Source organism: Egretta garzetta, unplaced genomic scaffold (assembly GCF_000687185.1).
Source record: "Egretta garzetta isolate BGI_Z169 unplaced genomic scaffold, ASM68718v1 scaffold452, whole genome shotgun sequence".
Lineage (NCBI taxonomy): Eukaryota > Metazoa > Chordata > Aves > Pelecaniformes > Ardeidae > Egretta > Egretta garzetta.
The window spans coordinates 257417-280747 of record NW_009258796.1 but is presented as its reverse complement, the minus strand read 5'-3'; the positions used below and the strand labels follow the sequence as shown (position 1 = coordinate 280747).

The following is a 23331-nucleotide window of genomic DNA, read 5'->3' as shown; positions in this document are numbered from 1 at the left end:
AGGCACATACCTTTTTCATGCCACAGCTGTTTGTCAGCATGGGAACACAGAGTAAAGTTTGAACAAAGTCAAGTAAACTCTTAACCTGAACAGGAGGAAGAACAGAGTGTCCACAATTCTAGGTTCACTTCCTCCATGGATTCACTGAATCAAGTTTGTTGATTTATGAGGAGATACGAGATAGCTTTTTTTTTTTTCTCTATTTCAACCCTTCTGAGATTAAGGTCTCGGTCAAGTTATCAGCAGAAACATGTGTTCAAGACAAACATCCTTGTCTTGATCCTCCATAAATTCTCCACCCGCTTTCAAATACACACAAATATCCCTCACAATACCCTCTTTTAAGAATTATTATTGTAGTTGTCACTCATCCCACAATTTGTCTAATAATTCTATAGCTCTTCCCTTGCTTTAGGGATAGGCCATGAGTTCACACAGGCTACATGTATTGTCTCAAGATTCAAAGCAGCTATCACTTTTCATCAGATCAAAGCCAACTAAAGATCCCCCCCCTCCCCATAAAACATATGCTCAGTTAGAAACAGAAGTTTTTTAAAGGCTTATTAATACCTGCGAGAGAGATCAAAGATTTTAAAGTGAGCCAAGTCAGTTCCCACAGCCAGGAAATTTCCACACACATCCAGGAGGCATGGATTCCCTTCCGCTTCTGAGAACACCAGCAGCTGTTTAACTGTGCCCTGAGAAGAAACGTTTAACACCAGGTTCATGTGTTCAGAGTCTAACTAGAAGGGACTTATTTTGTCACCAAGGTAACAATCTGCTGAACTTGTGTTAGACAAATCACTACCAGCAAAACGAGAGAAACAATACACACATACACACACACACACACACAGAGTCTCTACAAATGCAATCCGTTGAAAACTGGATGTATAGCCTCCAAAAAAGAAAAAAATTTAGAGGTATCCTTCTGCAACAATTTCCTCTTCAATGATACAACTTTTTCCAACTGAGAGGGATACAGAAATACAGGTCCCTGAAGATACTTTAGTATACAGCTACAAAAATAAATATATGAATTAAATCAGCCCTTATTGTGATAAATCCTACCCATCCTTGCATACAGTACTTATTTCTTAAATAAAATTATGTATCATAGAACTCTGACAATTAGGTTTCTCTTTTTGGTTCTCACTGACTAGCAGAGGCTGCAAAGGTTAAGCAAAAGATTTTGCAGGAACACACAGAATGTGCAGGGGTTATTTTTCCCTTATTATTTTGTATTTATCTCTATTATCTTATTATAGGGGTTGTTATTTATCTCATAAGACTATTCAGCACATTCTTTTTCTTGTCAGTAATATACACATACATATTCAATCTGCACGCAGTTTTGATCTTCTTAAAGTCTGCCCCTTACAGAATTCTGTTTTCTTTTATAAATACTTGTTAGTTACAGTGCAGTAGCACTTGAAGTGCAGAGATTCTGAAGAACACAAAATGTCAAAGATCTTTCTGCTGAAACACTCAACTTTTTTTATGACAAAGGTAGAGTTAATATATTCACAGAACATCCACTTAATTTTTAAGCTGTAACACCAATCCTTGAAAACAATAAGGTCTATTTGTTGCTTCATGCTTTCATCAGCCCTTACCTGCCAAGTGCGGACCTGGACTCGATATGGCTCAACTGTGTACAGGTTTTCTCCATGCACGGACAGAACTGGAGAGTCACAAAGAAAGGAGCCTGGAACAATCACAATAAAGCCATTGCTACAACAAATATTTTTAAAAGGAAGGGAGGAAAAAAAAAAAAAAAGGAATTTTGACTTAAAGCATTCAAATTCCACTATCTTGCACCAAATCCATTTTTCAATCCATCAGTCTCTACTGATTCCCACTCTCCTTGGTGTTGCAGCCTTCTTCCATTCTGCCACTACAGCCAAAAGCTGGGACTCCTACTGAGAACAAGTGTTTTGTACACTCTGCCCATGAAAACAAGTGGGAGAGGCAGGGGGAAGAGTTGATATGGGGAGTGAAAAAAAGAAAAGGACTTCTGCAATGTGAGGTTCCATTAAGAGAATTCCTTCCTTCCTTCACTGAACTACAACTGAAGAGTGGTAAAGGCTTCTCTGCCAGAAAAGAACAGTGGCTCTTCAATCCTTTCATCAGCGTTGCAGACTGTTGGGACCTTGGTGGTAATAGCACAATGACTTAGCATGGGAAAGTTATAAAATAAATGAGTGAATATAGACAAGATAAGCCACTTCTCAGAAAACATTTGATGGTTCTTAAAAGACAACGCCTAAACTCTCAAGATTTCGAATGGGATTGATGGAATTCTGCATAACCTGTTTCAAGGCAGAAATATTTAGGGAGAATTAATCATAGAAAAAGCTAATTTACTTGACTTAGCTGTACATACAGCAATTTATGGAACAGTTTTTCCTGACAGCTGGGACTAAAACTCACTCCTTCCCAGTTCCTATGTAAGTACTATGTAACCTCGATTACACTTGCTCCCAAGCAAAACAGAAAAGCCTTCAACAGCCATCATCATGGCCTATGTGTAGAAGGCAACAGGAGCTATGGCTACAAAGTAGGAAAAAACCAAAACTGTTCTTGATCAGCTGTTGGAATGATTTACCTAAAAGATAAAAAGAGGCAGCATTATCTTCATATCAAATTTTGTGGAAGGCCCTATATGATATGCTAGCTCCAAATATACCTTTCAAGTCTAGGTGTCACGGTCAGGTATACGTCTGATCTGTGGGAAACAGCAACAAGGTGCTTGGCTTTGTCAAGGTCAGCCACACACTTGAATGCCTTAGGAACTGTATGAATTACGTACATTTGGTCCTTAGGTACTTCCAGGATTGGGTTATAGCTGAACAGAGGTTAAGACGATATATCTTTTAATTTTATGCCTACAGACACACATCACCTTTGGTTTTACCTCCGTTGCCGCCCTGCTACTCGCATACAGGAATAACAACATACTGTGATGTTAACCCCCACGTTACATCCCAGCACATTTAGTGAATAAAGCACAGATGTAGGAGTTGGCGTTTGAGTTCTGGTTTTGTTGATGATTTTTATACCCTAATCTATTTTGCAAAATGGGAATATGAAGTCTAATTAGTGTTAATAATATTTTTCACTTTGAAGTTACGACTACAGTCATTCAGCTACCATGAGTGAAGAGAACATACACTTCTGGAGGACGAGAACCACTACAACTCTGATCAGTGTTCTAAATCCTACCTGCACTTCTGAAGGTATCTCCTGAGCACTCAAAGACACTAACTTGCTTCCCATTCCAGAATACGGCAGCATCCTAAACCAATCAAAACAGCAAAAGAATATATACATTCAGTTTCTTTTGAAATCATACAGGAATTCATGCAATAACACCGCAAGACCTTCCACACAATAGCCACCATTCACTAGTTCCTCTGTATATAGAGTTAGAAGGCTTTTGGTAACCCAGAAGTTCTCTGATCAGCACCCAGAGAATTAATGAGTCGCTGTGCTATCTGAGTATCAGCTCCACCACAGCATCATTGCTACTATCATAACAATACTTCCATTACACAATGAATAGAGTATCAAAGAAGGGTTATATTAAAGACTTAGAAAGTTTGGCCTCCATACACCTAAGCAGGCAAACAATCAAGCAAATAAATGAAAAGCCCCAATTAACCTTAGTAGCGAAGACTCCATTAACATTCATATCAACACGAAGACTGTGTGTGGTTCCTGTACTGAAGAAGGTCACATTAAACAGGTTGGGAGACACCTGTACAATGGCCACTTGCTGATGAAAATGAGATGACATGGCCTGCTCACTGAGGATCACCACAGAGCTGACGTTGTTCACTGCCAGCAGGTTTTTTCGGGAGCCCCACTGCACACAACAGGAAAAAAAAAAAAGGCAGAACACAATTTCGTAATTTCATCTAAGGTCTTGAACAGTCACAGCAATGTCCCAAGATAGATGACAAGGGGTAGGATAGAATAAACATTTTTATACACATATAAAGTCCTACTATCTAAATACAGCTATAGTCAATGACAAGGAATTATTACAGATTAAAACTACTATGCTTGTTACCCAGCCACTCAGGCTCCCTTAGTCTAAAGGAGGAGCTGTTTTTTAAATTAAACCCACTTTTCTTCCTTAAGGTATTATTGCACCACCTCACATTTACTACTGCATGACAGCATCACATATTTAAAGGGCACAATAATGATGTGATCTGTAAAAGCAGGTTGCATGCAAGCTGTTCCCTTGGTCTCTAATTCTTACCCAGAAGCTTTCAACCTGCTTGTGGCTATTCTTCAGAGTCTTCATAATCTATCCATTTCTTGATGGAGAGGGCAATCCCTCCAGCCCTCCTTCCTCACCTGTCCCTTCCGAACAGCTTGTAGCCATCAATAGGCACTCTCCAGTCATGGGATTTGTCCCACCAAGTTTCAGTAACAGTAACTAGGTCATAGCTTTCTAGTAGCATGGTGGCTTCCAACTCACGCCTCCTGGAAGAATCTCCATGTTCCAGCTAACTCTTTTTCAATGAGTTCTCTGAAGGTTGCCTTTCCCTCCTTTAAAGACTGAAAAATAGCACCTACACAGAGCAATTCTAAACCTGAAAATACCTTACAAGATTCAGTGGGAGAAAGGTAAGTTGTTTCCAAGATGGCTTGCAAAGACACAGTTTCTAACATACAGCTGAGGAATTTTATTATTAAAGAGAAAGTAATGCTCCTATTTTCATTCTTTCTTTCTATATTTGCAGTTAAACAAGAGTGTCTGACATTATTTATGTTTATTCCTACCAAAGCATGATTCTTGTCAGAAAGCATTGTGGCAACCAGCCAACTACACGTGAACTCTCTGCACATACCACATTAGCCAGAAGTGATCCGAACTCCAGTCTGGAAGCTGTAACTACGTCTGGGGGTGCAGGGGTGCTACACACCACCAGTAATGCTCCTTGATAAGCACAGTCCATAGTTCACCGTACAGCTTCAGCATAGGCGCTCCCTCAAGGGCTGGGCCAGAGGGTTTGGGGTTGTTTTTTAATCTACCAGAGACCATTCATACAGACATACTTACACGGGCTAGTCAACTTATAAAGTTTCTTGGAGCTGCAGAAAATCCCTCTGAAGTCTGAGAAATTCTCCGTCCCGACATACTGATATTTCTGTGACTATACCCTTCCAACAACACTCATTTAAATAGTCGTGTTTGGAAATAATTTCATTTTATTCAACAGCATGATCTAAGAAATGAAGCTATTTTGCATAGTTTGTTTGGGGTTTCCTTTCAATGGTGCTTAGTTACAATTAACTAGACACTGTGCTGCCAACAGATGAGCTAGAGTGCATTTCCCAGCCACCTCTCTTTTGAAGCCACCATATCAGGTTGGCAAGGAGTCAAATGAAGTTATTGCTGCCCTTTGACATCACCACGGTATAAGGCTTTGTATTATGAGTTTTTTGTAATAATATAGGAAAAGGCTTTAATAGGCATTACCAAAGAATTCCACATATAACAATTTCCAAAATCTTTTACAAAATATGTTTTGGAATGCAGGGATTAAAATAATCTAGAGTTTCCATAATTAAAGACAGCTTTATATCATGAGATAAAAACTCCGTGATTGTTGACAATTGTTTGGCAATGCTTTTGTTTATGTTAACAAACATGAGGAACAAGGTGCTATTTCTGGACAGCACTCCATATCCTGTTATCTGGAAAATGCTCGCATGGTCAAGCTGACATAAACACCTATATCTCTTCCTTTCCCTCGGCCTATTAGCAGATGTATGATATACAATGGCACACGCTATTTCCTACATCCTGGACCTTTTGTTACTGAAGCATCTTAACAAAAGATTTTGGTTCTCCACTCTTAATAGTACTTTTGTTTTAATTTTGTAAGTAGGACTCTGACACAGACCCTCGCTACACACCAACCCAGAGCAAGCAAACGCCATTGCTTTTTAAATACTTTCCATTCGTATGTGAAAACAGAATAAAAAATAAAATTTTACTTTCTCTTCAAAGGCACTAGATATACTTGTTTGATTTTCATTCCTTCTGAAAAATAACGGGCATTTTTCATACATATTAAGCACAGCAACAGAATAATCTAAGTTATAACAGAAACTCAAAAAAACCTGGAATAATTTAACAATAGGGTATAACAAATAAGTAAAAATAAAGCTGGAAAACCTACAAGCACAAGCTTCGCTTTGCCTTTTAGAGGAATAGTAGTGGTCAAAAGCACTAACTCTTTAATCTTAATGTAAAACTTTTTAAATTTACAGTTGCAGCACTCAGCGTTTCTCTCTAGCATGTATCAAAATGCTAGTAAGTACAGAATGACAGGGTTTAAGCTTACTGCGACAAATGAAAATGTTTCAAATAAACAAAAATGCTGCACCCTGACACTGAACAGACAATGGGTTAAAAAAGAAACATTATAATGCTATGTATTGTCATAACCGTCAGCATTTAAAATATGTTAAATAGCAGTAGAAATGTTTTAAAGCATTTGGTTTGTGAATTTGTAAGAGAAAAATTATCATCCACATCTAGTCTGACACTGTCACACACAAAAATATTATCCAAACAAGAAACATTTTCTGACAAAAAAGCAGCTGAAAACATAATTTTGTGTGTAAAAATACAGCACCCCCTTCTAGATGGCACACCTTTTCACTGAAGAATATTTAGTTGCAAATACATCTCTTCATTTTTGTAGCCACCAGTAAGAGCAAGCTTTACATTAAGAAAGTCACTAAAAAGAAAATTATCTAAAAATAAAATCATGCATTTAGTCAGATATTCTTGCTTGCTGTTTTAATAAATGCACATAAGTTTGACAGTTCTGACAACCTATCTTTTCCAGAAAATAATTTCAGGGTGCTGAATCCAAAGGGTTTATAATAAAGGACATATAATTGAGACATGCTTGGATTTAAGGATGCCATGACTGCTAATTCTCCCAGAGAGATGTGTTTGCATTTCAGAGTGTTATCTTGCTGAGCATTTCAACCCTGCCTGTAACAGAACAGTTACAAGCAGGTAATATTTCTGCCCATTTCAATTTTAAGTTACTTGCTCCTGATGGGTTTTCCTTCTTTTTCTGAAAAAGAAGCAGTCTCTACTGGTGCACATATCTGTATGACAGCGACCGTATTCATGTTTCACAAAGATGACCTATTCATCTCATGTTTGTGAAGTCCTACTAACATGCAAGAAGAATCTTTCCTGTCTTACCTTTATCTGAGTGACATTTCCTTCAAGTTCGGTAGGTGGCTGGAGCTTCCACTTCTCCTTGCCCTCCAAAGCCCGTATGCTCTGATCAGATCCTGCTGCTTTCCTCCACATAGCTATTCTCCCTTTGTTAGTGCCAGCTGCTAAGAGACCTGCCATTCACAAAGCTTTTAGGCATTTCGTATCTTAAACTTCAGAAAAACAAACCCACATTACACAAAGTAGCAGGCAGCCCAGCTCTGGTCCTAAGGTAGAGAAGCCACCCTCTAGCAGCATCCATTTCTTTGCCTTCCCACAAACCAGCATCATAGTCCTGAACCAGAGAAATTTTCTGTGGAAACAATGGGAGAATTTTCATGTGGCAAGGCCCACTTTCTAAGCTATCAGATGAAGTTACTTTTAAAGGTATCAGACAATTATTTCATTTTAACCATTTATTTTTGAATAGCTGGTTTTGTAGTCACTATGGGCAAGTCGCCATTGAAAACCATTCGTGCAGACTCTAGCCATGCCTACACTGGCAAACAAAGCGATGCATAGGAACAGTTCTGCAGAAAACATCAGCTTTAAGGACCTGACATCCACACCATACACGCTTGGCAAGCTCTGCTTTGTGTTAGCTCCAGTGTGGGCTCGTAGGCTGAATGCCTGCAACACACTGGAGTGCTTTAGGTGTACTCCAGGAGTACTTGTACCACTTCAGCGTCAACGGGAGTACAGCTTGTGTGCTGGGAGACAACTCCACACTGAGACAAAGTCTGGTGAGTATCGAATGATCTCACTGTTCCTTCTAAAGCACATTCCTGATCTGAACTAAAATGCTTCTACATCACATGCTGTTCCTGAAAGCCTCGGTAACAAAACACAGTGACCAACTACAGGGCATGGCAGGCTGAGGTTTGACAGGGTTTAGGATCCAGCCATGTTATTTCTCACCTTTAGCACTGCAGTAAGAAACACAGTTAATACATTCTCCTCCCTCAAAGCCAAATCGCACATCTGGGGAGAGCACATAGTTCTCGTCTCGGTCCAAATCCCAGAACCTACAGTACACAAAACAAGAGTGTTAACAATGCTTTTCCTTCCAGGTGTCTTGCTAAACACAGTCAATAGGATGCTGTACATGGCATTAATTTGCTACTTCCATAATGCCCAGATAATTCAATTTTTAAAATTAAATTGCCAGCAGCTGCCTCTGGAATGTGAATTTCTTAATCGCCTTCCTTTTCCTTTGACTTTTTAATCTGCAGCACATTTTGTGATATTCTCCTACGAAGAAAGGAGTTGGAAGCAAACCCAGCTTTAAGAAAAAAAGAAGTGAAGTCTAGTTGTAACCTTCCTCCTCCCTACTTACGCTTCCTCCTTTGTTTTAAGAATATTCCTTCATTAACCAGTAGTCCTTTGGATCCCAGATTTATTTTCTAGAACTAAACACTGTCAAACATTAATTTTGGATACTTGGTCTTTATCACATTCCCACAAAATTAACAGGTGACTTTGTCTGATAGCAGCAGACAGAGGCTCAAGAAAGCAAACTACTGATGTTAATGGAATACCCTCAACCCCCCAAAAAGTAAGAGAAAACATGTAGAACAAGTCTCAGTAAAGACAGGAAAAAAGATTTCATACTTTTAAAAAGATGCAAAAAGACAAAAACTAGAGAGCATGGTAATATAGCAGCATGGCAAAGTAACATACTTCGTTTAAAGAATTCGGGATAGAAGTAACCACCAAACTTGTCTTAATTACAGTAACAGAGAAACATCCTGAAAAGCAAGCACTTTTTTTTCCTGTTGCTGATGCTATGACTGTCCTAAGAATCAGGCAATAACAATGGAAAGAACAGCAAAGTGGCTTTTTCACACAAAACCCCCAAATGGATATAATTTCAGAAGAAATCAATAACAGCACTTGAGAAAGGCACAGATTTGTGTAGTGCTGCCTGACAAAGTAAAATAACTAAAGAAAGATATATAGAATTAGGTTTTGTCCTCAAGGAAACAGATTTTTCATTTCATTTATTTATTTTGAGAAACAAAATTAGAAATTATTGGTTTTTTCATTATTGATTAAAAAAACCAACAACAGTTCAGTAAAATATTCAGTGCATTGCAGACCATAAACCTTTTAGCCGGCATTTTTCATGGGCAGCCGGAACAGCCTTAAACCAGGATTCTTACCTGATGACTGTCTCACCCAGGGCTGTAACAACAAGGCTATGGTCTATCAGAATGATGTCTGCAGAACGACTTATCTTCCCACTCAACTTCACCTGTTAAGTTAATAAGTAACTAAGTAAATAAATAAATGTACAGAGGTAAGAGGAACACACTGCAAGACAGTAAGCATCTGAATTGCCTAGTTAGGCTAAAAAGTTAAAATGTAAGAGTAACTAGACTTGTCTGTCAGTTCAGACAGACCAATAGTTTCTCTTGGGCAGTCATCACCACTAAATGCATCAAGTATATGATGTATACATTTAATAAAGGAAACCTTGCAGTGGGTTAATTAAGTAGGTAAGGAACAGTTTTTTCTCTTGTACCAGATCTTCTCTTAGAACTCGATAAAGGTTGCTTTAAAATGTGAAATACCAAATCTTACTCATAGTCAAAAGTAAGTGGACACTCCTATAATACACAAGTGCCCAGTCTTTTTTGATCTTGGAGACAAAGGAGAAAAAAAATCTTAGGAAAGTGAAGGTTTGGGTTCCTTCCCCCCAGCAGTGAAGTATTTTATTTGAGCCAAGGTGATTGTAAGTCCTGGATAAGGTCAGTTTGGTTTTTGTCTCTGTACACTAATTTTTGGGTCACTATGTTACTATTTGCAATTCTGACTTGTGGGTTGTTACGTTTTAAAAGCTTCCTAGCCTCTTCAGCTGTGAGGAACACTTTCACAATATGAGAACTAAACCATCCTTCAGATTTGCAGACAAAGACAATATCCCCATGAGGAGCTACTGTTCCTACTAATCTGGAAGACAAGACAGCTCTGAGCAACTGATGATAAAAAAAACTGAGGATGCATATTATCAACTATTTATCCACAAAACATTTTAACAAATATTTGATTATACTGGAATTCTCAATTCTTCTCTAATTCACTAAGACAAAGTAAATGAAGTGTAAAAAGATTAACACAAGGTCAAATGGAAGAAGCTAAGAAAAAACAGGAAGGCAAGATGAAAACCATCTTTCCAAGTTCAGTAACACATCACTATTCCGCTTCTAAATGAGCGCATATTTGCTCATCAAGGTATTATCTAAGAAACAAAAATGAGAGTTGATTCATTTTTAAGCTAAAAAGCGATAATCAAAAAATCCTAACAAATTCTTATAAAGATTAAACATTGCAAATTCACCCTGTAGTCTGACTCTTACCTTCATGAGCTCTTCTGCCTCTCCCTCAGGAGTAATTGCATGCAAGGTTAACTGCAGGTTCTCTGTTATTACAACTAAAACGTCTCTTTCCTCCATGAACAGAAGCTTTTGGACAAGACTGTCTGTGGACAATACATGTCTTGTCTTTCCTTTCTCACTCACGTAATGCACAGAACCTGTAGGACACATAAACAAGGTATAGTTTCGCAGCTAAAACCTGCAGTGAAAAAAAATCAAAGTTGCCATTTTCTACCTTAATAACATTCCCCAAAAGCTGAAAAGGTAAAAATAATCACAATTCTTTTGTCTTCTAGTTTGCCTCAGGACACAGACTATGACAGTTGACCAGAGTAACGAAACAAAACTTATTTACTTGTTCCCCATCGAGGAAATCCAGAGGAGAGTAATTTCAATGCCATTATTTAAATAATTTTAAACTAAAAGCAAACTTTCTGCATATGTGTGCATGAACAATGGCTTCTGAAATCCTCAGTATTAATAATAATTTGTGAAAGAAGGGCAGCTAAGAATTGGTACAATTTACAGCAGCGTCTAGATTATGGAAAACTGCGGATATGAAGTTCATCACACACACACACATAATTCCATACCAAACCATGGTATCATATAAACGTGGCATTTCAAACCAGTGAAAATCAAAAAACCCTACGAAATTAAATATTTTCACCCAAAAGCTGAAGTAGAAAATGCAAATGTGTAAGAATGTTCAGTAACGATGCATGCTAAAATGTTGTACCCAAGAGGCAATATGATGTATCCAATTCAAAAGAATGCTTTAATTTCCAAAACTCTTGCAAATATATTATCATCCTCCACCTCCCAACTATATAAAAAAAATTCAAACTCCTCTCCCATCTCCTCCCACACTGCTTCATTTTCTCCCTGAAATAAAACGCTAAACAGGTAACTGCATTCATCTCTCGTTAAATCACAGAATGGTTTGGGTTGGAAGGGACCTCTAAAGATCACCTAGTCTAACCCCTGTGCCATTCACAGGGACATCTGTCACTAGATCAGGCTGCTCAAAGCCCCATCCAACCTAAGCTTGAACGCTTCCAGGGATGGAGCATCCACAACTTGTAAGGGTAACCTAGTGTCTTCACCACCCTCATAGTAAAGACTTTCTTCCTTATATCTAACCTAGATCTACCCGCTGCCAATTTAAAACCGTTACCCCTCATCCTGTCAGTATGGGCCCTGGTAAGAAGTTTCTCCGCATCTTTCTTACAAGCCCCCTTCTTTAGGTACTGAAAGGCCACAGTAAGGTCTCCCTGAAGCCTTCTCTTCTCCAGGCTGAGCAACCCCAACTCTCTCAGCCTGTCCTCATGGGAAAAGTTATTCCAGCCCTTGGATCATTTCTATGGTCTCCTCTGGCCCTGCTCCAGCAGGTCCCTTCTGTCCTGTGCTGGGGACCCCTGATCTGGACGCAGGGCTCCGGGGGGTCTCACCAGAACAGGGCAGAGGGGCAGAATCCCCTCCCTCGCCACTGGCCATGCTGCAGGGGATGCAGCCCAGGGCAGGGTTGGCTGCCTGGGCTGTGAGCACACATGGCCAGCTCACATCCAGCTTTTCACCCACCAGTACCCCCAAGTCCTTCTCCCCAGGGCAGCTCTCCATCCCTTCATCCCCCAGCCTGTATTGATACCAGGGGTTGTTGGGATAGTTCTCCAATGTAGCATTTTCTATCACAGACATCTGTTTGTTGCAGTAATCGATCATCTACTGAATCTCAGTTTTATGGGATCTTTTACAAGAAACAGACACTCCCTTGATTTTATTTGTCATCTGGAGTTGCTTCAGAAGTTAAATTAACCTTCTGCACTTGGATATTACCACAGAAAGTGGCAGGTATCGCACAGATAACACTACCCACTATTTTAAAGCTACTTAGGTGGTTAGGAAGGGGGCTATAGATTTCTGAGTAACTTCAAAAAGGTTTTCACACTGGATCACAGAAGAGACTAATCTCAAAAGTTAACAAATCTGAGCTAAGAAAGCAGAGCAAGTAATGCTGAGATTCAGGAGACAAAAAGCAGCAGAAAGTGTATGCTGCTTAGGAAATACAAAGGGGACCAGAAGAGGATTATTACCCATGGCCTAAAATGTCTGCAGTGAAGACAAACAAGGGTGCATTCAGTAAAAACATCAGGATGACTTCCTCTATTCAGGTTACGTCCCAATACCTGTGCCAGTCATCTCAAATGGTCAGTAACGAAGATGACCCTTCATGCTCATGGGAAGCGTTGCAAAACAACCTCTGAAAATTGTTGTCAGTTCAGCTATCCTCTCTCCAGAGAAGCGTCTCATGTAACGTATTACCTGAATTGCACTATTGTTTTACTGCACTGAAGTGTTTTGGAAGCAGCAAAAAAAATCTAGACTAATAAGTTATTGAAACTTAGGGGTTTTTTCCATTTTGTTTTGCACTTTTTTGAGGAGCTTAATTGTTTATTTAGTTTTGCTCTAGTCAGATCTCTTTTGAGATATTTAAAAGCGTGCAGAAAGAATGGGGGGTTTTATTTTTTTATTAAAGAAGTCTGGGCTGAGAATCCCTACTTTAGAGGAAATTTACAGGTCACATTTAAACACTACGAAAACATTAACCGAGTCTGAAGTTATGACAGATCACTAACTAGATTAAGAACTGGGTCCAAAATACATATGCCCAAATCAGCCTAGACAATGAGACTGCTCAAAAGAAACAGTCAGTGTCATTTGACTGAAAGCTGAGAAGTTTGGAGGCCCAAGAAACAAGACGTGAAGGTCAGGCACTTGCAGGACACAGAGCCTGTCCCTAGATGGAGCTGCGTACCACCACAACAGCTGCTTTGAAAGTGAGGATGTAACGGGGAACAGCTACTCAAAGATTCCTTGTATGTTTTAAGTGCCTTGTGCCCCTTTCTCATTTAAATGGTTCCTGTCTAGATGAAGAGGTTTGTAACTCACAAATCAAATGAAGGTACAGCCCCCTGTTCTGCAAAACAAGCGCACAGCTGGGCAATGCCGCTCCTGCAATCATATGAAAGCTGTACTGGTATAAATGATGGGTCTCGATACCACTGAATCAAACTGTAGTTGAGCTGCAGAACTATCAAAACTTAGTTAACACTTGAATTGAGAGGATTACATGCTCAAATCACCTACCAGAAATGTATACATTACAATACTTGTCACACACATCCTAGCTCCTGTCCAAAGAGTTAACAGGTTAGAGAGATAGACGGCATCATGAGAACAACTGTAGTAGGAAGAAAATAAGCTGGGAGCAAACTAGTACCCACAACAGTAAAACGGAGAGGAAAAGAAAGATGGCAGGAAAGAAACCGTATTAGGAAGAAAGCCAAGAAAACAGATATCCAGGCTTTTTTTCTTCCTGAGACTGAAGCCTCATTTTAAAGCGTGAGAGAAAAAGTAAATTAATAATTCATTTCAAAAGGTATGTTCTAGCAGCATTTGCCCACTTCTAGAAAAAAGCCCCAATGCATGCATTACTTTGAAGCTTTGCACAAAATGCCAACAACTTCTTTTTTTTTTTTTTTTTTTTACACTTAGGTGTTAAATATCACTTTCCTTACACCAACTTCTTCAGGAACCTGACTAATCCAATACTTATGGTGTGCTTTTGGAGACGATTGACCCTGAAAATGCTAAGATTTTAATAATTTTATTAATTTTCTTCTTACCAAATATTCTTCAACTCCTATGAATACTCTATCCTGTTGGATAGATGAAGATGATGGGTATATGGATATACTCTAGATGCTGAATATTTTAAGACAGGACTATTGTGCACTGAGCTACTTTGAAGCATTAAGACGACAAATTTGCAGCAGTCTGGAAAAGTGGGTTTGTTCTTACCATCTGTCAAAGTGGTGAAGAAGGACAGTCCTTCCTGGAGTCCCATTTTCAGAGGTGCTCCCGTTCCAGCTTTTCTCCAGTTAAACATATCCAAGGCCTTCTCATCGCCACCCACAGCTGCTTTTGCCAGCTGTACAAAGTCCCTGCAAACAGAGGTACTTAATTTCCAATCCTTACATAATCGAGTACTTTCCATCTCAAAGAACGGAGGTGTAGTTAATAATATTAGAGAGAGAGAAAAATAAGAGAGAATAAAGATTTTTCATATGCTGTTTGGAAAAAGGACACTCAAAGATACAAAGTAACATTTAATACTAGTTTACATTTGCATTGTTTCACCTTTTTTCCCCATAAGCATTATTATTTTTACAGAGACGTGAAACAGAAGCAGCCCAGACAAGGAAAATTCTTTTCTCTCTTACCACACCTGTTTCCTATTTCTTGCTTGAACAGGAAAGAAGTAGCAATGTTTAAGAGCTGACATTTAATTTTTCTTGCCAATAATTTCATGGATAATTGTGTTTTAAGTGTGCTTTCTGCTTTTCACATTGCTAATTAGAACTACTAAAGGAAGAAGAGTCAACAGCAACAGAGAAAGGTGTAGACAAAAGGAAGATGACGCTGCATACAGGACACAAATAGCCAGCTACTAGAGCGGGAGAGGAACTTGGAAATAAAGGACAGTCAGGAGAAGAACTTTTTAAATTTATATTTAAAAAACGGTTTATCTGTGAGCAGGATTTTCTTTCTGTGGAACAAGAGGAAGACCTGGTCTACCAGCGCTCTGATGGGGCACAGTACTTACTCGCCAGGAGGGGGTGGTCGAAAGACACAGTGAGACAGACATTTTCCATACTCTTGTTTCAGCAGGGCAGGACCCTGCACTCTGCCTCGCTGGTCCATTCTCCATAGGACCAAGACACCATGCTAGAAAAAGACAACAGTTCATTCATTATACTTTGCACACATATGAGAATCCAGACTCCGGCTACTCAGTGCACATAAGAATAAACATTTTATTGACAGAGCAACATCTTTCCTTTCATTTAGTTGACACATACAATTACTCCCACTTAAAACTAAGCCATAAGGAATAAAAATTATCTTTAACAATGTATTATTTGCTAATTAAAATCAAGTCATCTAAAAATGCTTGTTGGTCATATCCATTCTTAGTACAATGACACTGCCAGAGCAATTAAATGGGACAGCCTTGGTTTTCCTCTGCAAGTAGCATATGAAAATATTTAAGTAACCTCCTTTCTACTTTTTTCTTGCATGTAGCCTGATTGCTAGAAGACACTGAAGAAAGGAAAACTGGTTAGCTAATTAATTCAACAGCAGTCAATATAAGTTGGCCCACAGATCCTGGTGCAGGTTCCAAAGCATGCATTTTGCAGTGCCAGATCAGAATGAGCACCAAACCCCTGGTGACTGGAAAGAACGGAGAAGGCAGAGAAACAAAGACAGTTCATCATGACAGACACATTAACCATCCCAACAAAATGAATCACGCTACAGCCTCACAGCTGGAATTTTAAGATTATTATTTACTGTTGTTATTATGATAGTGCTTAGGGAACCACATTGCATTTGGAGGCTCTCTGTGTAAGCATTACAGGAAAAAAAGCAGCAACAATTTGCAGTATCAAGTTCAATCTCATTTTATTGCATTAACATAGATAACAATAGACTGGTATCAAAGTTTGCTCTATTTTTCTTTATTGTTTTCCATGAAGTATAGTCTTTCTAGAAGTGAAAGACCAGTAGCACTGGTACACTCTAAAGACTCTTCACAATCCTAACTAGAAGCCACAAGAGAGGGAGCAGAGGCCTTCCCAGGTAACATTTCCTTCTTTTTTCCCTAAATATCAAGAATCAAAGTTCTACCTTCTTTTCATCAGTGAGATAATATTTATGCCACCCAAAACTATTTATTAAGTGCAACACTGCCTCTTGCAGCTTAAAGAATGTGACACAGCTGTGCATCCGTGAAACTGCTGTACTCCTGCTCCAAGAGGCCACCTGCAGTTCATACAATGTTTGCTGGTTACCTCTTGAAATCACAGCATCTTATGATCTGAACATTCATGTCCTGTTGGCTCCTTCTCTCACTTTTTCCTCAGCTTTAAATGTCACCAAATACCAGGGAGCCCAGGCAAGAATACCTGCACCACTTATAAGCTAGAGGAAAAGCCTGCAGCTTTACAAAGATGCTAACCTTCCTTCCATCCCATTCTAGATATCCCACGCTGTATCCAGATAACCTAGCTGCAAACTCAATTCTGAGTTTGGAACACATGAGACTGGAAATAAAAAAAGCTCACCACCTCCTCTAAGTGTGACTGGTTATAGAAGGAAGCAGAACTGGTCTCTTTTCAAATCGTATTTGAAAAGGACAAAGGACATTGACCATAAGGATTTGTTCTTAAGGTATCCTGTCACTTCCCAATCATTCTTAACAAGCCAAAGCTTTAGCTTCTTGTTATAAAGGCTATTTGCCTTATAAGTAGGCTTTTGTTACAGACAGCCCATAGATCCTTAGGATTCTTTTGTGTGGTCAAAACCTGGAAGTCATCCCTGTTACTTGTTACTTAAACCACAAATTAAGAGCTTCCAATTTTCACAGCATCCTACTCCAACTTTAGGAAGTTATTTTCAAACAATTTTCTAGCAATTCAGGATTTATAATGATTGAGTGTTCTCATCTGAGCACTCTCAGTTATGAAGTCCCAGTGAAGATCAAACAGAAACCAAATCAAGGCCCAATTATTTTTCTTCTTTCTAAGGGTATTCCTCTAATACAAGCAGAGTATGGCCCTGGCAGCACTCACTTAATGGAAGTCACCTGAATACAAACCTTCATGGGAAACACTTTAAAAAAAAAAAAACTGGGAAAAAACTGCACTTTTTTTTGGAAAAAAGCTATTGAGAAAGACATAGGAAATGAAGCATACCCATGCTGCACACCAGACCACAGTACAACGACACTGGGTGTGCACCGCAAGGGAGGAGTGGGCCCTCCCAGTGCAGTGCTGGGCAAAGACACCACCTCAGAGCCAGCCACGGGATGCTGAGCCAGCTGCACGCTCAGCCTAACAAGCCTGGGCTCTTCTCAAGACTGATGAGCTCAAGCTGGCCACTACACACACAGCTGCAGGTTTTTAAGCACCCACATTTCATTGACCAGGGAGTACCTCCAGCTGCGCGCTTCAATGTCTGCAGAGGGCAACGCAGCTATTTTGATATCGTAACGAACTGTTCCAAGATCAGATGTGCTGCTGGTTCCATCTATTGAGGTTGGTCCTTCCAACTGCTGCAATTGAAACTACATGAAACTGGAGACCATTCATGTCAACACATGCATGTGCTTTGTTTTGTCATGCTAAGGAATTTCTTTGAAACCACTGCTTAGTCTACTTTGATTAATACTCTCATCAGAGGAGCAGTTAAGATGAATCTATAAAATTGTTAAATTTGCCTGTAAGAACAGCTACATCGGTTTTAAGATGACTTCATTACTGTGATCTGATACCAAATAAACAAATTTGAAAATAATTTCTTCATAAATGTAGGGTTAATGTAAGCTGTGGCTACACTAATGTTTTATCTCCATATAAATAAGGCCTCAGTTACACTGTGCATCACCTTCTTTTGTCTGGGCAGCATTTTCTCTTTTCTAGTAAAGGAGAGCAGAAATACATTTTTTACTCAACTTTGAATTCTGCATTTCTGTCAAATGCAGCAACAGAATTTTACAAACAACGATTTAAAATTGTACTTTCCTCTGACATATAGGTAAGAATTCTCAAAGAGTAGAACTAAAACTCTTAGACAAGCTCAAGTTTAAATCAGGGAAAATACAGAAAAAACCACTTTTTTTTTTCCTTTGCTGACTCAAGAACTGGCAAAACCAGAATCTTCTATGAATACTTAATCCTGAATAGTAAATATTCAGTAGCTAGTTTCCAATTTCACTACATAAAAGGGCAACCAGCTCATCAAGAAATAAAGACTGTCACATTTCAAGTATTTCCACAACATATTTTCCATACAATGTTTGACTCATTTTAGAGTATTAATAAAAACAGAACAAGACAGGTTATCATGGAGCTTTTGTACTTCAGTGAGCATTGCTATGCACTCACTGCGCATGAATATGTTGTTGCTGGAGTTTGTTTCCTGACATCTGGGCTTTATTCCTGAATCCGCCACAAAATTCATGCGCAGACAGAAGCAAGTAATTCAAATTGTGTATGCCTCGACGACCCCATCCATTAAATAGCCTTAAACACTAATGTACTGCTCCAGCACATGCTAAGATTAGATACACTTTTAAAGATAAATTGATAAAACAGCAACGAGTACTTGATTTTACTCCCTAACAGTTTTAATTTTTACATGAAGCAAGGCAATTTACCTCACTCACAACTATCCCTCCCCCTATAAATCCATTCCATAATCCCTTCCCATCACAGGACTTGCAAAACAGTGTTCACATCAAACACATCTGGCATTTCAACTACTCACCCTATCACCAGACACAAGGCAGCTACCATTCGTACTCCAGTTCAGGACTGTAATTTTGGCGTTATGATTTGGTGGTACGGCATGGTGCTCCTTGTCTTGTTTGTTAAGTATCACAACTTCTCCTGTCTCCCAGCCTGCTGCAAGAATCGGTCTGGAAGGGTGCCAGGAAAGCGATGTGACCTGAAAGCTTCTCTCAACGTGTGCATCGGACACATGTTCTCCCTGCAAATGGAAAAAAAGTGCAAGCTCAGTACAATGGAAACTCAGTACAACCTTCAGATTCGCTTCCCAGATGACAAGGTATTTTTCTCTGATAAAGTACTGGCGTGTAATAGAGCTTCCTGCAAGAGGGATGAAGTGGCTACACAAATTCTCTTCACAGCTCTATCACACGCATAAAAATGTGCTACAATATGCAGGACATCCACTTGAAAATTGCTAATGAAAACACGGCAGTGCTAAGTGACTGCCTCACCCTGCTTTTCGAGGCTATTCTTCCCTCACAGCATACATAAGGAGCTCCCACTAAATATCCAAAATTTTATTCCTGTACAAAGGATAAGAAGGCTTCAAACACTTTTCAAGGTAAAAAAAACCCCAAACTTTGGAAAAAGCAGCGCCTCGCTGAGGACACAGAATAAACTAATGCTTAAACAGCTCTTAAAGGTAGACACTCCTTTGTGGATAGTTTGCAATAATATTTCAGGCAAATAATTTAACCTCTCTATGTATCTATTTTTCCATTTGTGAAATCTGGATGACAATTTTTCACAATGCACTTTTCAAAGGATACATTTTATAGGCTACTCATATTAACAGACTTAAACGTTTCCAGTATGTCTGCTACTAGATAGCCTGTAGTACCATTTCCCTAAATAGCACACTTTTTTCCTGAAAATTATGCAAACCAAAGTCCTCCGCAAGCCTCTTGTGTAAAGTTTAGAGTATGCACAGGAAATACCTGTCTATGGGCAGAAACTGTACTAGGAAACAACCTGCTCAAATGGAACAAGCTGAGTCTGGCAAATCAGCTCCGTCTCAAGGTAGAGGAATGAAATTTTTTCTTAATTTACATTTCTTAATATATTTTATTAACCTAAGAGTTAAAAAAAAGCAGCAGCATGTGTCCATTTTACTTTTAAGCCTGAAATTCTCATACTATGAGAAGTAAAAAGCGAATCGGTAACCACCACAAACAAGACTGAAAGGCTGTAAAAATTAAATTTCAATGGAGAGACCAATTTAATTTATGAAGACTTGCTTATAAAAATATGCAATCAGCAGCTGATGAATCTGACATGCCCTAGATAGCATGGGACATGGATAGTAATTCAAATCCAGAGAGAGGGATTCAAGGAGCATAAGTAGGGCTGCAAATACATATAAAAAAAGCAATTTCAAACCAGCAAAATGGTATCAATCCCAAAAGCCAAGTTGCTGATTATTCACCTGTTCCAGGTAGATATCCACACAGCCCCCAGATGCCGTGCTGACGGAAGCAACTGCCAGGAGCGGATGAAGTGGATGCCATGCTATATGAGAAGGGGAAGCAACTGAATCGGGAGCTTCTGTTCGATGATCCACATACACAGCCATAGCAACAGAAGCTGTCACAGACTGCAAACCTCTGCAAGGAAAATAAACATTTCTAATAGGTATGCTTAATATATAACATATATATTACATATATGTGTTATATATATTTACAATAGGTATATAATAACAAGTATGCTTAAAAATGGGGAAAAAATAAAGCTACAGCATCGTATTTTTAATATGCACTACATAGACATGAAAAAGGTCAAAGTGGTATTTTTAAAAAGTATGGAGGAATACTGAGCCTCGTAGCCTGTAGATTCACAGTGCACACAGGGTAGCACCAATCTCTCACCAGTGGCTTGTGCTGGCTTACTTCAGAGGACTCTAAATTAGCTCAGAATTTATCAGAAAGCTACTTCCAGTACTTCATATCCAAAGATGTCAAATAGCGCACAGACTTTTTGTGTTATAAAACCTCATATCAGGGCTTTCAAAGTAAATTTTAACAGTTGTCACCACTTTGGAGCTTGTACTGTTGAAATTACACAAGATTAGTTTAACTCATGCTATCTGTTATCTACACCTGAACTGTTACATTTGAATGAAAATACTCAGTAAGTGCTGATGTTCCAGGGAAAAGAACCTGAAAGCAGTGCTCTTTTCAGAGTTGTGTGTCAGAAATGGGGGAAGTCACTAAAAATCTTTAATGTCTTGATGGTCTTTGGGATTTGTGTTGCCTGATCTTATAGGCTTGGTTTCAAAAGAAAAACGGCTAGAGAAAAACACCTCAAGAGTTACTGGCAAAAATACCAAACAAAAAAAACCCCAAACAACCATAAAAGGTTTAACAGACTTCCTCCACATTTCAGGCAAAGAGGCTTTTTCTTCTGTGCAGCTAAGCCACGAGTTAAGAACCTGCAAGCACACACTGCACAGCAGTTAAGATTTGCCTAAGTCACCAACTGGACACTGATGCAGGATGTAAAATGGACATAAACAGACCCTTGCTTTAAAATCTCTTGTGTTCAAATATTGTCAGTGCTTAAAATAAATATTTTGCTTTAAGAAGGCTGTCTTGGCAAAAAAACAAAAGAAAAAAGGAAAAATGAACACCTCTGATTAGACAGGTTAGAAAGGTGGGTAACATTTTTAAGTTGGCAATTCTGTATCTTGCCTCTGATGCTCCAAAGCACAACATGAACTACCAGACATACAACAGAAGGAAGTGTAGTTGCCTAATAACAAGCAATTTCATCTTTCAACAAGATCCATTCATCTTTATCTTCACACTCCTTCAAAATCTTCCACATTCCCACAGCAGCATGTGGGTCTAGTTTTATTGCCACACAGAAAAAATCCCAACAAACCATTCAAATAAAAACTGGAGAGGTTTTCATCTTTATTACATGTTTCTTTTAACGGTTTTCTTAAATCTCCAGTTCTATTCCAAAACACTATACCCATTCTACCACTTTTGTTCTTACTTCATCTGTTTTATTTTACTCTAACAGGGGAAGAATTTAGTCCGTATTTGAATATAGGCTTTATACAGGATCAAACTTTGAACTAATAGAGAAATTCACTTCAGATTCAAATAAAAAATGGAGATGCCTAAATGAAAAAAACCCACATTTGGTATGAAAGAATGGTTTTATCTCACAAAACCACATAGCTGTACTGCTTTAACTGGAGTCACCTTTTTCTGCTGTTAAGTGATCCTTGCGCCTGTAGTCCTAAATATTACTTCTTATTCTTCAGTTATTTCAGTTCCCTTCAGAGGGAAGAAAATAAGTTTGTCAAGCTTGCAAACTGCATCTCTTGATTGACTTACTAATGGGCACATAAAGCCACATTGGCTGCTTTGCCCCAGGTGGCTGTCAGCTTGTTCCAATTAGGATAGCTATAGCTAACTATCCCTCTCAGCATTAATAAGCAGCAAAACCAATTTTTCAATCAATATATATTTTAAACAACAGACTAGCACTTACTAAAACAAGATTCAGTGACACTGTCATGTAAATTACGGACAATCCGTAATAGGAAATACTTTTCACCATCTCAGTAAGTTTACAGAATTGTGCGAGAGACTGCTATACGCAAATAAATGAATTGCTCATAAAAGTGGATTACTCAGTGGTGTAAAAAATCACTAAAGCAACATTCATTTGCTTGTTGTAATCTTGGGAATTCGCTATTCACATGTTTACTGTTGGCTTCAAGCTCATGTACTTGCACTCTGTAGCTTGGACAGATACTTCTTCAAAAAAGCCTTCAAAGAAAAAAATGAAAACAGAGTTGCACTACATCTACAGATGATTCTGGCACCGCACATCCTATTTTTTTCAAGGTCTAAAAGGCAATAATTCCTGAAAAAGTTAACCACTTTGAGGATTGGAATAGAACATGCCCAAATCCAGATATCTGATCTCAGTAATCAGATTAGATACACGTGATGGACAGTTTTGAAACAACCCACAGTCTGGGACAGACCTGACAGCCACCTACGCAAAACCATAGGTTTTTTTCTTATAATTCCTACTTATAAGAAATGTTAGCTTTTAAAATTTTGAAACGTTTAAAATAGCTAGCCCCAGAGAAAAGAAGTAAGACTACAGAATTGAGTTATGCTACAAAAAGATGGCTAACGACTAAACACCATGTCCCCTAACTAGTAAAACAGAAAGAGTAAATAGTAAAAACCTGACCGAATCCCGAGCCCGCGCGGAGGGCGATGGAGCGGGACTGGCGGGGGACGCGCCC

At 38.9% G+C, this 23331-nt stretch overlaps 1 protein-coding gene across 1 annotated transcript in view; it reads right to left on the bottom strand.

The window, feature by feature from the left end:
- IFT140 (intraflagellar transport 140) overlaps nucleotides 1–20653 on the bottom strand; it is a 78920-nt gene extending 58267 nt beyond the window's left edge. The window contains exons 1-12 of the mRNA XM_009649619.2: nucleotides 20482–20653; nucleotides 19033–19254; nucleotides 15308–15429; nucleotides 14503–14645; nucleotides 10624–10799; nucleotides 9427–9518; nucleotides 8183–8289; nucleotides 7250–7398; nucleotides 3665–3868; nucleotides 3226–3298; nucleotides 1617–1708; nucleotides 571–698 (exon numbers count right to left, since the gene is read on the bottom strand). Coding sequence (XP_009647914.2) covers nucleotides 571–698; nucleotides 1617–1708; nucleotides 3226–3298; nucleotides 3665–3868; nucleotides 7250–7398; nucleotides 8183–8289; nucleotides 9427–9518; nucleotides 10624–10799; nucleotides 14503–14645; nucleotides 15308–15429; nucleotides 19033–19254; nucleotides 20482–20628 — 1655 coding nt within the window. The 5' untranslated portion in view covers nucleotides 20629–20653. The remainder of the gene's footprint in view (nucleotides 1–570; nucleotides 699–1616; nucleotides 1709–3225; nucleotides 3299–3664; nucleotides 3869–7249; nucleotides 7399–8182; nucleotides 8290–9426; nucleotides 9519–10623; nucleotides 10800–14502; nucleotides 14646–15307; nucleotides 15430–19032; nucleotides 19255–20481) is intronic.
- Between the last annotated feature and the right edge of the window lie 2678 nt (nucleotides 20654–23331).